Raw genomic sequence first — 13,514 nt, 5'->3', positions numbered from 1 at the left:
TCCCAGCTGGGAAGGACCTTAGAAATCACCCAGTCCAAGGTTTTCATCTTGTGGATGGGGAGATGGAGGCTCAGAGATGGGGAGGGATGTGCCCAGGGTCACTCAGTGAGCTAGGGACAGAGTGCAACCAGCTGCAAGACTCATTCTGTCCTGTCCTGCCCCCTTCCCAAATAGGCCTTAGTCCCCTGTCCTCCTGAGACCCTTCAAAGATCAGGGCTGATGTGCTGGGTGGTGGAAAGCTCTCCCTGGGCCCTGGGAGGACCAGGTGCCCTGCAGTGGCCCTCCCTGTGCAGGGTTACAATGGCCTGAGGGCTTGCCTTTCTCATTTACTGGACTGTAGATGCCAGGAGCTCAGGGACTGCAGCTGGCTCGCTGCTGTATGGCCAATGCTGGTTCATAAATAGTAACCATTCCTGCACATGTTCATAGAGGCCTGAGGCACAGCAGTGAACAAGACAGACAAAATGCCTGCCCTCAGGGGAGTTTGCATTCCTGTTGAGAAAGAGATAGAGAATGAATTGAAATAAGTAAGCAAAAATGTGTAATATTTAAGATGGTGATAAGTGACATGGAGAAACAAAACAGGGAAGGAGCATAAAGTCGGGGGGGGGCGCTGGTGGGGGGTTTGCAGTTTTAAATAGGGTAGTCATGGAAGGTCTCTGTAAGGAGGTGACCCACTTGAGTAGTGGAGGTGAAGGAATGAGCCATGGTGGTGTCTGGGGGATGGGCACCTCAGGCGGAGGGAAGCGCAGGTGCAAAGGCCCTGAGGTAGGAAACGTGCCTGGTATGTCTGAGGGATTGGGTGTGGCTGGAGCAGATGGAACAAGGAGGAGAGTAGGAGATAATAGGGTCACAGGGACCATGAGGTGGGGACAGATCATAGAGGGCTTTTTATGGTAAGGACTTTGGCTTTTACACTGAGTGAAACAGGAGCCATGGAGAGTTCTGAGCCGAAAGAGGGACAGGATCTAACTTTGGTTTTAACAGGACCCCTCTAATTACTGAGTTGCAAGTAGAATGTCATGGGGCAAGCAGGAGGGAGTCTGACGTTAGGAGGTGCCTTCAGGAAGCCAGGTAAGGCATAGCAGAGGCTGGGCTCACACTGGTGGCAGCGAGGCAGTGGCAGAGGAGGATGTATTTGAGGTCAGATCTGGAGGCTCACCAGGTAGCATGAGAGAAAGGAGTCAAGGTTGACTTCAAGTCTGGGAGGCTGACCTGGAGGGAGTCTGCATCTCTGGCCCAAGAACCAGCAGACTTGGGTTTAAGTCTCTGTCACCCATTTGCTTGGTGACCTTGGGCAAATTTCTCCCCCTCTCCTGTAAAATGTGGTTGCCCTTGTCTTGGCCCCTTCCCCAAGACCCCGTGCACTTTGTTTTGTTTTTTGTTTGTTTGTTTGTTTGTTTTGGGCTGCACGGCATGACTTGCGGGATCTCAGTTCCCTGACCAGGGATGGAACCTGGGCCCCCTGCAGTGGAAGCACAGAGTCCTAGCCACTGGACCGCCAGGGAAGTCCCAGGACCCCATGCACGTTGAAGGGGACCGTGCCTCACAGCACTGCCCCCTCCCGTCCGCAGGGAGCCAGCAGCCAGCATGGCGTCACGCATCGGGCTCCGCATGCAGCTCATGCGGGAGCAGGCGCAGCAGGAGGAGCAGCGGGAGCGCATGCAGCAGCAGGCCGTCATGCATTACATGCAGCAGCAGCAGCAGCAACAACAGCAGCAGCTGGGCGCGCCGCCCACCCCCGCCATCAACACCCCCGTCCACTTCCAGTCTCCACCGCCTGTGCCCGGGGAGGTGCTGAAGGTAAGGCCTGCTCCACCCTGACCCTTCGCCCCGGTCCTCGGAGCCCCCGCCCTGAGCCCTTTACCTCCTCCCCCCTCCAGGTGCAGTCCTACCTGGAGAACCCCACCTCCTACCACCTGCAGCAGTCCCGGGACCAGAAGGTGCGGGAGTACCTGTCTGAGACCTACGGGAACAAGTTTGCTGCCCACATCAGCCCTGCTCAGGGCTCCCCAAAGCCCCTGCCAGCCGCCTCCCCGGGCGTGCGGGCCGGACACGTGTTGTCGTCCTCAGCCGGCAACAGTGCTCCCAACAGCCCCATGGCCATGCTGCACATCGGCTCCAACCCTGAGCGGGAGGTGAGTGAGGAGCTGGCCGGTGCCTGCCACCAGCAGAGCTGGGGCCACGTGCTGCGCTCCTGGGACTCCTGGTCTAATGGCAGAGGCAAGATACTGCCCTCAGGGAGCCCGGGTCTGAGGGGAGACACGGCCCCGCCCTCGGGGAGACCCCATCTGAGGGGAGACACGGCCCCGCCCTCAGGGAGCCCCAGTCTCCTAGGAGAAACATCCCTACTTTGGAAACCTCTGCTAGGGGGACACAGGAGACTCCTACAGGAATACCCAGCACACCTGCAAAGCCATGTCCTGACAGAGGGTATATAAAGCCATCTCCCTGCGCAGCTTGGCTCCTTGGGCAGAGCCCTGGCCTGGGCCTTGGGGCCTGGGCGGCCTGGACAGCTCATCCCCTCTCTGGGTCTGTTTCCGTCCCCCCAGATGAGCAGATGGGGTGAGGTGGGCGCCAAGGTCCCTTCAGGTCAGTGGCTGTCCCAGTGCCCCTTTTCCCCTGCCTTTCTCCGAGTAGGCACCCCCCCAATATGGACTATTTTTTCCCTTTCAGTTTGATGTCATCGACAACATTATGTGTCTGGACGATGTCCTGGGCTTCATCAATCCAGAAACTCAGATTCCCAATACGGTATTGCTGGCCAGGGCGGGGTGGGTGTGTCAGAGGGAGGGGCAGGGCCCTGCAGCGGCTGTGAGCCTGGAGAGAACTAGAATATCTCCTACAGAGATGAGAGTCACCTCCATCAAATCATGTGACGAGGGCCCAGGGTCCGGCAGAACTGTGAATCCAGAGGGTGCACCTCAGCCTGCGCGCATGGTGGGGCTTGTGGGGGGAGAGGGGCTGGGGAGGGCTTCCTGGGTCGGGGGTGGGTCAGGAGGCACTGGTACTGAGGGAGCAGTGTGGCCCCAGGAAGGCCTGGAGCTGATGAGTTTTCTCTGAGATATGGGGCCCCCTCTTCTACCAAGCCCAGGACCCAGAAAGCACAGGCCTGTGTCCCTCACTCCGAGGGGCAGGTGATTTCAGGCTGGTTCGGTTCCCTCCCTCCGGCAGCCTCCTGGCAGCGTTAGTGCTCTCTGGGCTTCCTGGGCAGAGGTGACAGAGCAGGTGGGAAGGGGTCAAGCTTGGAATCCAGAGGCCTCGATTCTGGCTTTGGCTGTGACTGGGAAGTCCCTTAACTGTTCTGAGCCCCTGGGGATGATGCCTTCTACCCACGGGCTGGTGGGAAAATTAGATAAGGCAAGAAATTGGGGGCTAGCTCTGCACAAGGGGGGACAGGTACTTACACTGAGCAGGTGGAATTGCAGGTGTTCCCTTCCCTTTTTTTTGGAGATCCCTGAACCTTAGCTGCTCACGCCTGCCCCTTGGGCCCCAGCCCATGCTGCTGAGGGAAGTCAAGGCGTCAGTCCTCAATCCCCGCTGCCTGGTGACAGTGCCCAGGGGCTCATCAGGAGTTGGCCGGGGCCAGTGGGTCGGAAGCCTGCTGCCAGCAGGGGCATCGGGGGCTGGGAGGCCAGAGAGGAGGGCACAGCGTCTGGCCCCTTTAGTGGGGGCCAGAGTACCCTGCAGGGTTCTGGGCCTGTGATTTGCTCTGTGTGAATGTGTGGCAGGAACTGCGAAGATCTTTCCAGAGCTCAAACCTGTCCCTGTGGGGCCCGTTTAAACCCCCAATGGCCGCTCATCACCAAGTCCCAGGGGCTCTGCAAGTGGAACCTGCCCTCCAGCGTCCGGCAGGATCTCCCCCCACTCCCCCGCCACCACTGCGCTCCTTCAGCTTGAGGTGCTTGTGACCTCATGCTCTGTCCTGGCCGCTTCCCCGCTCAGCCGTCCCCCTGCCCATAGTGCCCTTCCTCACCACGCCCTCTGAAAACCTTCCAGAAACTCCAGAATAGATTAGCTGCCCCTCCCCTTGGCTTCCAAAGGCCCTGGGGGAAATCCTCTCACCCACTATCTCCTCTGTCTCCAGCTGCTTCCCAGCGCTGGCTGGTTGCTCCTTGAGGGCAGGGGCTGCCTCTTATTCAGCTCTGGACTCTGCCCTGGGTGACCCCAGCGCAGCCTCCCCCAGTGTCCCGGGGAATCTTGGGACGATGGGCCCTGGGGAGAGCCCCCCGAAGACAGGGGGCTGCTCATCGGGTACCCTTCCCCACCTCACCCTGCAGCTGCCCCTGTCCAGCAGTCACCTAAATGTGTACAGTGGAGACCCCCAGGTCACCACCTCCCTGGTGGGCGTCACCAGCAGCTCCTGCCCAGCCGACCTGACCCAGAAGCGAGAGCTTACAGGTACCAGCCCACTGCTTCCCTGCGCCCCAGCTCCCGAGTCCTGCCACTTCCCTTCCCCTCCCAGCTCCTCTCTCCTCTCCTGTTCTCCAGATGCTGAGAGCCGGGCCCTGGCCAAGGAGCGACAGAAGAAAGACAATCACAACCTCAGTGAGTCTCCCCAGCCCCTCTTCCTGGGCTGGCTCAAAAGCCACTCTCTGTCCTGCACAGCTTCTAGGAAGGATTCCCTACCCAAGGCCTTAAAATCCTGGCATTGGTGTGACTGGGTTCAGCACAGCCCTCTTCCCGTCAGCCCTTTCTAGGAAGGGGTGGGAGAAGAGCTCCAGGGAAGAGGTATTCATGAAATTCCCAGCACTTCAGAGGGAATGAGTTTATCAGATTGTTTTCTTTAGGGCGTGGAGTCTGGGAAGGAGTTCTGGGCAGTGGAGAGAGAGAGAGTCTTCCCCAGGCAGCTTCGCCCGCTGCAGCCTGACCCCCTTAGCTGTGTCCGACCTGCCCCCGACACCCTCACCCCCATAGAAATCCCATTTGGTTGGTCACCCATTACTTCCCAGAAGGACTAAGGCATCCCTGCTTGGGCTGGACCCTTCGTCCCAGGTGGGGTCTTCATCCCCCTAATGACCCCTCCTGGAATTTGTTACTTTTAGTTGAAAGGAGACGGAGGTTCAACATCAACGACCGAATCAAGGAGCTGGGAATGCTGATCCCCAAGGCCAACGACTTGTGAGTGGGTTTCCTGGAGGAAGGGAAGGGAGGGCAGCAGCTCACAGGTATTAACTGCTGGTTGCCAGGGGGAAGGGATGGGAAGAGAATCCCTTGGTTGCTGCCTTAAAGAGCTTATCATCTATTTGGGAAAAGAAGATTCCTCCCTCCCCCAAATAAGGAAGGCTCAAGACAGAGGAGCAGATGTCCCAGAAGTGAGGGTGGGGTCCGGGGTACTTCCTGAAGGAGGAGTCATGCTGGAGTCATGCTGGGAAAGTTTGGCGAGGCCACAGGACTGGCGCAGAGGTGGTCCAGGGACAGGAGTAGTGAGAGTCAAGGATGGGTGTGGGTGTGGGTGTTGGTGGCAGGAATGGGAGGCCTGGGGAAGGAGGCTGCTCCGAATTGCTTGGTTCCTGGGATTAGTGACGTGGGTGGTGGCACCATAGTTACCTGGGAAGGCCCGTTCTGTGCAGATGGAGATCAGCTTCCTTCATAAGTAGGGGTTGGCTGGATCTGGGATTTGGGGCAAAGTTGGGAGAGGCGACATAAGCTCCGAACAGGGTTTTACTTCCACCCACTAAGCTCCTGGCAAATACTTGACCCCTCCTCTGAGCATGCACCTCTGATTCTGCCTGGCCTGCAGGGATGTGCGCTGGAACAAGGGCACCATCCTCAAGGCCTCTGTTGATTACATCCGGAGGATGCAGAAGGACCTGCAGAAGTCCCGGGAGCTGGAGAACCACTCTCGGCGCCTGGAGATGACCAACAAGCAGCTCTGGCTCCGCATCCAGGTCTGGCCCCTGAACTTGGACTTCTTGGGTAGCTCGGACTCCTGACCCCTGGCCTGAGTCCTGACCCCAGGGGCAGTGCTTATACTTCTGAAGTTGGAGACATGGGGATGATGCCCATGAGGAGGGAGGACGTATCAGTCAGGATGTTATAGTTTGGTAACAAACAATCCCCAGCAGCTTTAAGCAACAGATGTCAGCTGGAGGGCCTGTTTCGTGAGACCCTTATTCTGGGACCCAAGCTGACGGACAGGCACATCTAGAGCTGGCTCTTAAAGCCATGTGTCACCCTTAGGGTGACACTTGTCCCTTCTGCTCACATTTCCTCCATCAATGCAAGCACATGCCTATACCTAACGTCAAGGGGGCAGGAAAGGGCAAACCTACCCCTGTGGGAGGCAGAGAGCTGGGACTTTATGGTGGGTAATGCTAAGAATCACCACAGGGGACAAGAGAAAGAATAAAGGCTTGGGAGAGTCCATCCTACCACCTAGAGCTGCCTAGTCCTGGCTCTGTGTTGAAGGCCTCTTGTCCTCTTTGGACCTGAGGCTGGTCATCTATACAAAGGGCAGCTGGACTACAGCTTAAAATTCTTCTATTTCTTATGGTAGATAATACAATTCACATTACAATCCAGCACACATAGCCATACTCAAAGTGAAAAATCAAAGTTTCATGAAAGAACCCTCATCCTTAATAGATGCAGTGCATTCTGATAGTTTCTCGTCTAGTCTAGTCTAGGCAAGTCTATTTCAATTAAAAAAATAGAGAGCTGGTCAAGGCTCACTGTAGTGGTCTCCCAACTCACTCATGAGTTGCGACTTGTAGTTTGAAAAAACACTGGTCTAGACTCTAGAGCTGCCCTATGCTTCCTCCCAGCTGAGACATTTTGTGGTCTTGGGTGCCACAAAAGGAGGGGCAAGGGCTGCAGCGGAGGTGGGGGGGCGGGCAATGGGTCCCCACGGGTGTGCACCTCCAGCCTCTGTCTGCCGCACCTGCAGGAGCTGGAGATGCAGGCTCGGGTGCACGGCCTCCCCACCACCTCGCCCTCGGGCATGAACATGGCCGAGCTGGCCCAGCAGGTGGTGAAGCAGGAGCTACCCAGCGAGGAGGGTCCGAGGGAGGCCCTGCTGCTGGGGGCCGAGGTCCCCGACCCTGAGCCACTGCCGGCTCTGCCCCCCCAGGCCCAGCTGCCCCCGCCAGCCCAGCCAGCCCAGCCACCGTCCCCATTCCACCACCTGGACTTCAGCCACAGCCTGAGCTTTGGGGGCGGGGGCAACGAAGGGCCCCCAGGCTACCCCGAACCTCTGGGGCCAGAGCATGGCTCCCCGTTCCCCAACCTGTCCAAGAAGGATCTGGACCTCATGCTCCTGGACGACTCACTGCTACCACTGGCCTCCGACCCCCTCTTCTCCACCATGTCCCCCGAGGCCTCCAAAGCCAGCAGCCGCAGGAGCAGCTTCAGCATGGAGGAGGGCGACGTGCTGTGACCTGGGCCACGGGGGTGGGCCTGGGGGGTGGGAGAGCCAGGGCCACCTCCCTCCCACCCTCCAGCCTGTACTTGTGTGTGAAGTAGCCCCTGCCCTGCCTCACTCCGCCCTGTCGGCCCCCTGTTTGGGCTTAGTGCCCTTGGCAGTCCGTGGGGTCGGAAGCCCCCCACCCAGGGGCAGCCCTCTTGATGGGGCTGGGCAGGAATAGGCCTTCAGCCCGGCTCCCGGAGGTGAAATCATGAGGGCGAGGGAGGATACAGGGTGTGCTGGAGGTAAGACGAGGTCCTACCTTCTGAGCCTGGTCCCCCCACCGATGAAGGAGGACTCGTTGGAACCAGGGGTCCAGAAGTTCCTTCTTGGAGGCAGTGACTGGTCCAGGGGGTGCCCAGGCCTGCCTTTCTGGACTCTCATGGCAACAAGCCCGTCCTCCAGCCTGGCACTCCCCCCACCCCCCTTTGGTGCTAACAGCTCTCCATCAAGTGGTGTGAGGGCGGGGGTGGCCAGAAGAGGAGGCGCTGGGTTCAAGTTAGAGTGGGGTCACTGCTGGAAGAGCAGCTCCCCTCCAGGCTCCCCACTTTGTGCCTTTAGTAAACACTGTGCTTTGTACCTGTTTGTCCTGTCTCTTTGGAGGGGGGTCTGGGGACAACAGAGATGGGAGGATTCAACCCGGTGGGCTCCTTTCTGGATTCAGAGTTCAAATGCCCCCATGGGGATCAGGGAAGGGGGGATACAGACAGGAGGGACTGAGTCCATCACCTAGTTTCCCCCAACTCCCCAGCCCTGCCCCATGGGAAGCTGGAGATCTAGCCTTACTTAGGAGGCTCGGGACCTGCCGGGGGCCTTGTCCCTCCTCGCGGCCACAAGGTGGCGCCGCAGCCCTGCTGGTCTCACACCTCCAGCTGTGGCCTGAGACCACTGACCCGGGTGATGTGGGAGACCCCGTTGCTTGTCCAAGTCTACTGCTCCTAACTGCTGCTCTTGGGCACTGTGGGTCCAGGCTACCCCTGGCCGGGGATGGGGGGCATGTTTCTCCTGTCCCCACCCCCAGTTCTTTCCCCTCCATAGGTGGGCTGCCTGATCTGTGCGGACAAGGCCCTCTGCCCTCTGACTTAGTGTCTCTAGCAGGACAGACTCCTTAGGAAGTGAGGGGCTGCATCCTTCTATGGGTTTGGGGAAAGAGGGACCATGTAAACCAGTTTGGGAGGAGGTGGGAGCACTCCCACCTGGGAGTTTGGGTGGATGCTGGGTGGTGCCCAGGGCGTGGGTTCTGCTCCGGCACCATCAGGCAGCCAGGCCCCCACTAACCCTTTTCTCCCTCTGGGCTAAAGCTCCCTCACTGCACAATAGTTCCTGGGGCCTCTGCTCCAAGATCCTGGGGCTTTATGACCTCACCCAGGATGGGGAAACGGGCTTGGGGCAGAGAGGGGTGAAGGGGGAGCTTTTTGAGCCCTGGGTGTCTTGGGGGGAGGGAGGAGAGGGTCTCTGGGGGTTTCCCTGGTTCTCCCTCGACTTCCCACAGTCTCTTCAGGCAAAGACCAAAGTGGCTTCCCCCTCATGGGGCCCTATGAGGCCAAAGGGGCCTAATTAAAAAAAAGAAAAATCCCAGGATGAAAATGGCTAAGTGGGCAATTTCCTCCTTGCAGAATGGGAGATTGGATCAACGTTGGAACAATTAATGTGTGCGGGAGAGAAGGAAAGGGGGCCGGGTGTGTGGGAGCTGATGACGGCTGGGCTGGGGATTAATCTCAAGGTCAGATGGAGCCGTGGATGACCTTGTGAGTTGGAGCCAGCCCAGGTGCTGGCACCTCCTTCCAGTTCCAGGCGCCACCCTGCTGCCGGGACCTGCCCACGGCCTGGGAACCTCCCTTTCAGCCCCTCCTGGGGCAGGTCCTGGACTCTGGCTGGGAGATACCTGATGGGGGAGGCATGGGGGTGTGGAAATCCCAAGGCCATCCTTCAGGCCATTGAGGACTCTCTCCTACCCCCATCTGTTCTCCCCCTTCACCCTGGGGACTGACTCAGTGGAGTGGAGAGCTGCCCTCCTGCTTCCTCGAGCAGCCCCTCAAGACCATGGTATCCCCCCTGCACCTGCCTGCAGGCTTCCTGCCCCGAGGTTCCTTCAGCCTGGCCACCACCTGCAGCTGCGGAAGCAGGGTCTGGACAGCCAGCCCATGGGGCAGCACTGGGGAGTGAGTGGGGGGGAGGTTCTGCCCACAGGAGGGTGCCACAGAGCCAGGAGCGGGCAGCTGCCGGCTCCCCTGGCAGGGGCGGGTGGGGCCGATGTCTCAGCTTAATTGTGCTTTTCAAGCTGTCTGCCTGCGGGCCCTGCAGGTTTGGTTCAAGCAGGCACAGAGGCTACCTCCAGAATTTCAGCAAGCCACCAGAAAGTGTTTGTGTATCTGAGACTGGTCTGCATGACCCTTAGCTTGTGGCTGGAATGGCGTCGGTCAACAGCTTCTGACTGGTGGTTACGAACATCTCTGATTAAATAAGAAGAGGATGCAGTCTTTTTTTTTTTTTTTTTTTTTCTTGAGGATGCAGTCTTCATCCCCACCCTTTACTTGGTAGACAACACCTTTCCAGACGTCGGGTCCACGACGGGGAAACTGTTTGTAAAAAGGTGGAGTGGGTGAGGGATTGGTGTGAAGGCAGAGACGGACCTGTCAAACCCCCTCGTTTCACTGAGGAAACCCCACGGCCTTGAGAACAAGCCAAAGTGTGAAAAGGTAGTGGGGTCTGGGAAGGGGTCCAAGCCAGGTTGGGGGAGGACAAGCAGCTGCAGCTCCTTTGGGTCCCCTGTGGAGCCCCAAAGCCAAGCAGGTATACTGGGTGTGAGGGTCCTGCCACCCTCAGCTCCACTCCCTGTATCTGCTTGTCCTTCCCCCACCAGCTGCTGGCTTCTCACCTCTTGTACTGGGAGGAAGTTGGGATCCGAGGCCCATGAAGTAAAATAGACACACTCACCGGGGTGTACACACAGGAAGGTGGCTTTCTACCCATGACGTCTGTGGATCATTTCCCTGCTTGTTCAGATAGAAGGCCAAGAGTGGACTCCGGGCCCTGCTGAGGACAGGCCGGGGGTGGCGCTGGCTCTCAGCTCCTTATACCCACCTCCTCAGCATTGGGAAGTCTTGGACATCCAACGACATCTCCTCCAAGGCCTACTCCACCATCTGTAGAACAGGGCTGTCTGGGAAGCCAGAAGTGGAGTGAAGCCTGGGGTGGGGATGGAGGGGGGAGAAGCAGGACCTCAGTATGTCCTTCCTGGAATTTCTCAAGTTTCCATCACCCACTGTTCCTTTTTTTTTTTTTTCCCCCCAACATCTTTATTGGAGTATAATTGCTTTACAATGGTGTGTTAGTTTCTGCTGTATAACAAAGTGAATCAGCTATACATATACATATATCCCCATATCTCCTCCCTGTTGCATCTCCCTCCCACCCTCCCTAACCCACCCCTCTAGGTGGTCACAAAACACCGAGCTGATCTCCCTGTGCTATGCAGCTGCTTCCCACTAGCTATCTATTTTACATTTGATAGTGTATATATGTCAATGCTACTCTCTCACATCGTCCCAGCTTACCCTTCCCCCTCCTCGTGTCCTCAAGTCCATTCTCTACGTCTGCGTCTTTATTCCAGTCCTGCCCCTAGGTTCTTCATAACCTTTTTTTTTTAAAGATTCCATATATATGTGTTAGCATATGATATTTGTTTTTCTCTTTCTCACTTACTTCACTCTGTGTGACAGACTCTAGGTCCATCCACCTCACTACGAATAACTCAATTTCATTTCTTTTTATGGCTGAGTAATATTCCATTGTATATATGTGCCACATCTTCTTTATCCATTCATCTGTCGATGGATATTTAGGTTGCTTCCATGTCCTGGCTATTGTAAATAGAGCTGCAATGAACATTGTGGTACATGACTCTTTTTGAATTACGGTTTCTCAGGGTATATGCCCAGTAGTGGGATTGCTGGGTCGTATGGTAGTTCTATTTTTAGTTTTTTAAGGAAACTCCATACTATTCTTCATAGTGGCTGTATCAATTTACATTCCCACCAACAGTGCCAGAGGGTTCCCTTTTCTCCACACCCTCTCCAGCATTTATTGTTTGTAGATTTTTCACCCACCGTTCCTTTAAATCAGAGATTCTTCACTGCTTGGAGATACTGGCTTGGATGAGCGTCTCATATACACTATGGATATCACCCCCCACATAGCCTCCTAACAACGAACCCTAAGTTTAACCCTCCTGCTCCCAACCCATGCCTCCCTCCCCATCTCAGAGCCCGGGCCCCTCCACGCCACCTGGCATGTCAGCTGGAGCAACTAGAAAGAGCTCCTTCAATTCACCTCCTGTCCCTCACCTCCTGAGACCTTCACCTCCCAGGGTCCAGCCCCCATCCCCCTCTCGGGCTCCTCCAGCCTCATCTTTTTTCTTTGCTCTCTCTTTTCTGAGGGGGGCAGTGAAATTTATACAATATTTAAGCAGCCAGAGCCGAGTCTGGGAAGATATTATTAATGTAAAAGGGACGGGCTGCAAATGCTTTTGGACCTGGTTACAATTAGAGGGTGATTTTTCTAAAGGTCAATGAATTCAGATAATATTCAGGGGGGAGAGAAATTTAATACCTTTTTAGTGAATTAATTAATTATAATATTATATCGGCTTGGGGTTCTTTTCCAGAGTGATTAAGGGAGCGATCTGTCTTCTGTGAGGCCGGGGAGCGGCGCCTGCCGCCAGCGAGGACCCTGTCTCAGGGCTCCGGATGGGGGTCCTTCCCCCTCCTCTCACTCTGGAGGTGGCCAGGGAGCTGGAGGGGCTGCGGGTAGCAGGGGAGGCAGGCGGGACCCGGTCTGGGCCAGGGCAGGTGCGGTGATTGGCAGTGCCCTTTGCCCTCAGCCTGGCCCTCCTCCTGCTGCCTGGTCGCTGAGCCACGCACCATAGCTTGAGAAGCTGCGGTGTGGGTTATGGCCTCCTCCTTTACACTTGGAGAAACCGAGGCCCACTGGGTTCAGGGCCTTGACCTGAACCCCATTATGAGTTAAGACAGACTGGGGTGGTGGAGCTGGCTGGAATAACAAGAAGGCTCCCCCCACCTCCTGGAAAATCTCCGTTGGCCTGTGTAGTTCCCCTTTCAGAAGAAAGAGGCTCTTTAAGGGCATAGTATGTGCCCAGGCTCTGCTTGTAAAATGAAAATGTCCCAGGAGTGCTGATAAGTCAAGTTGCTGTGAGGCCTGGAGAGGAAATAGCTAAGACTTCTGACACTGGAGAACCCTGAAAGCACCCTGGGGAGTGCGCCTCTCACCCACTTGTGCATTCATCCATGTGTTCAATCATTCAGTCACTCAAACATTTGTGGCATGCCCACTCTGCCATCTCGGACAGACTGAAATAGCCCTTCGCGAGGGCCCACCGACCACATCTTGAGCCCCAGGTGCTCATCTGAGCGATGGAGGGTGGGCTGGGGAGAACTCTGTGGTCCCTTTCCACCCAGACAGCAGCCCGCCTCCACCTGAGGGCAGGAAGACTGGCTGCAAGATAGTGGTTATTCATTCTCTCAGCAAACCTTGAGCACTCCTTAGAGCCAGCTCTGTGCTGGGTGCTGGGGATGCCCTGGTGGATAAGGGACAGTCCCTACTCTCTAGGAGCCAGTCCCCAGGCAGGTGGGGGCGAGGAGACAGGCACATGAACAGCCATGGTGATTCAGCAAGGGGTTACAGGAAGGCAGAGGCGGTATTAAACTGAATCATGAGGGACCAGGCTGACAAGGAGACGGAGGGGGCATTCCAGGCACAGGGCACGCGGTGTGCGAAGGCCGCCTGTGGATCAGAGGGCTGGGGAGACGGGCAGCAGATGAAGCTGGGGGGCCCAGGCACTGACCAGAAGACTATTCCACGAGGCACAGGTTTTGGGTCCAGGAAGGCAGGGAGCAGCAGAACCAAACGGGCCTGTGCTGAAATGTGGGCTCTGCCGTGGCTTGCCGTGTTAAGGGGGGTGGGGGAGACTTTCTCTGCCTCGGTTTCCCTTCTGTAACTGGGGACTGCCATCTCTACCTCCCAAGGTTGTTGTGGGAATTAAAGGAATAACTGAAGGGAAATGCCAGGCACAGCATCTTGCTCAAGGTGT

General features: G+C 56.9%; 1 protein-coding gene across 1 annotated transcript in view; it reads left to right on the top strand.

Moving 5' to 3' along the window:
• Positions 1-7,984, top strand: part of TFEB (transcription factor EB) — a 47,683-nt gene extending 39,699 nt beyond the window's left edge. Inside the window, exons 2-9 of the mRNA XM_057555700.1 lie at positions 1,575-1,803; positions 1,884-2,138; positions 2,677-2,754; positions 4,281-4,401; positions 4,492-4,548; positions 5,046-5,121; positions 5,744-5,891; positions 6,890-7,984. Coding sequence (XP_057411683.1) covers positions 1,591-1,803; positions 1,884-2,138; positions 2,677-2,754; positions 4,281-4,401; positions 4,492-4,548; positions 5,046-5,121; positions 5,744-5,891; positions 6,890-7,378 — 1,437 coding nt within the window. The 5' untranslated portion in view covers positions 1,575-1,590 and the 3' untranslated portion in view covers positions 7,379-7,984. The remainder of the gene's footprint in view (positions 1-1,574; positions 1,804-1,883; positions 2,139-2,676; positions 2,755-4,280; positions 4,402-4,491; positions 4,549-5,045; positions 5,122-5,743; positions 5,892-6,889) is intronic.
• Positions 7,985-13,514: the final 5,530 nt, after the last annotated feature.

The sequence above is a fragment of the Balaenoptera acutorostrata genome, chromosome 10, assembly GCF_949987535.1.
Source record: "Balaenoptera acutorostrata chromosome 10, mBalAcu1.1, whole genome shotgun sequence".
Lineage (NCBI taxonomy): Eukaryota > Metazoa > Chordata > Mammalia > Artiodactyla > Balaenopteridae > Balaenoptera > Balaenoptera acutorostrata.
Note: the sequence above shows the minus strand (reverse complement) of the source record. Positions and strands in the feature narration are given on the sequence as shown.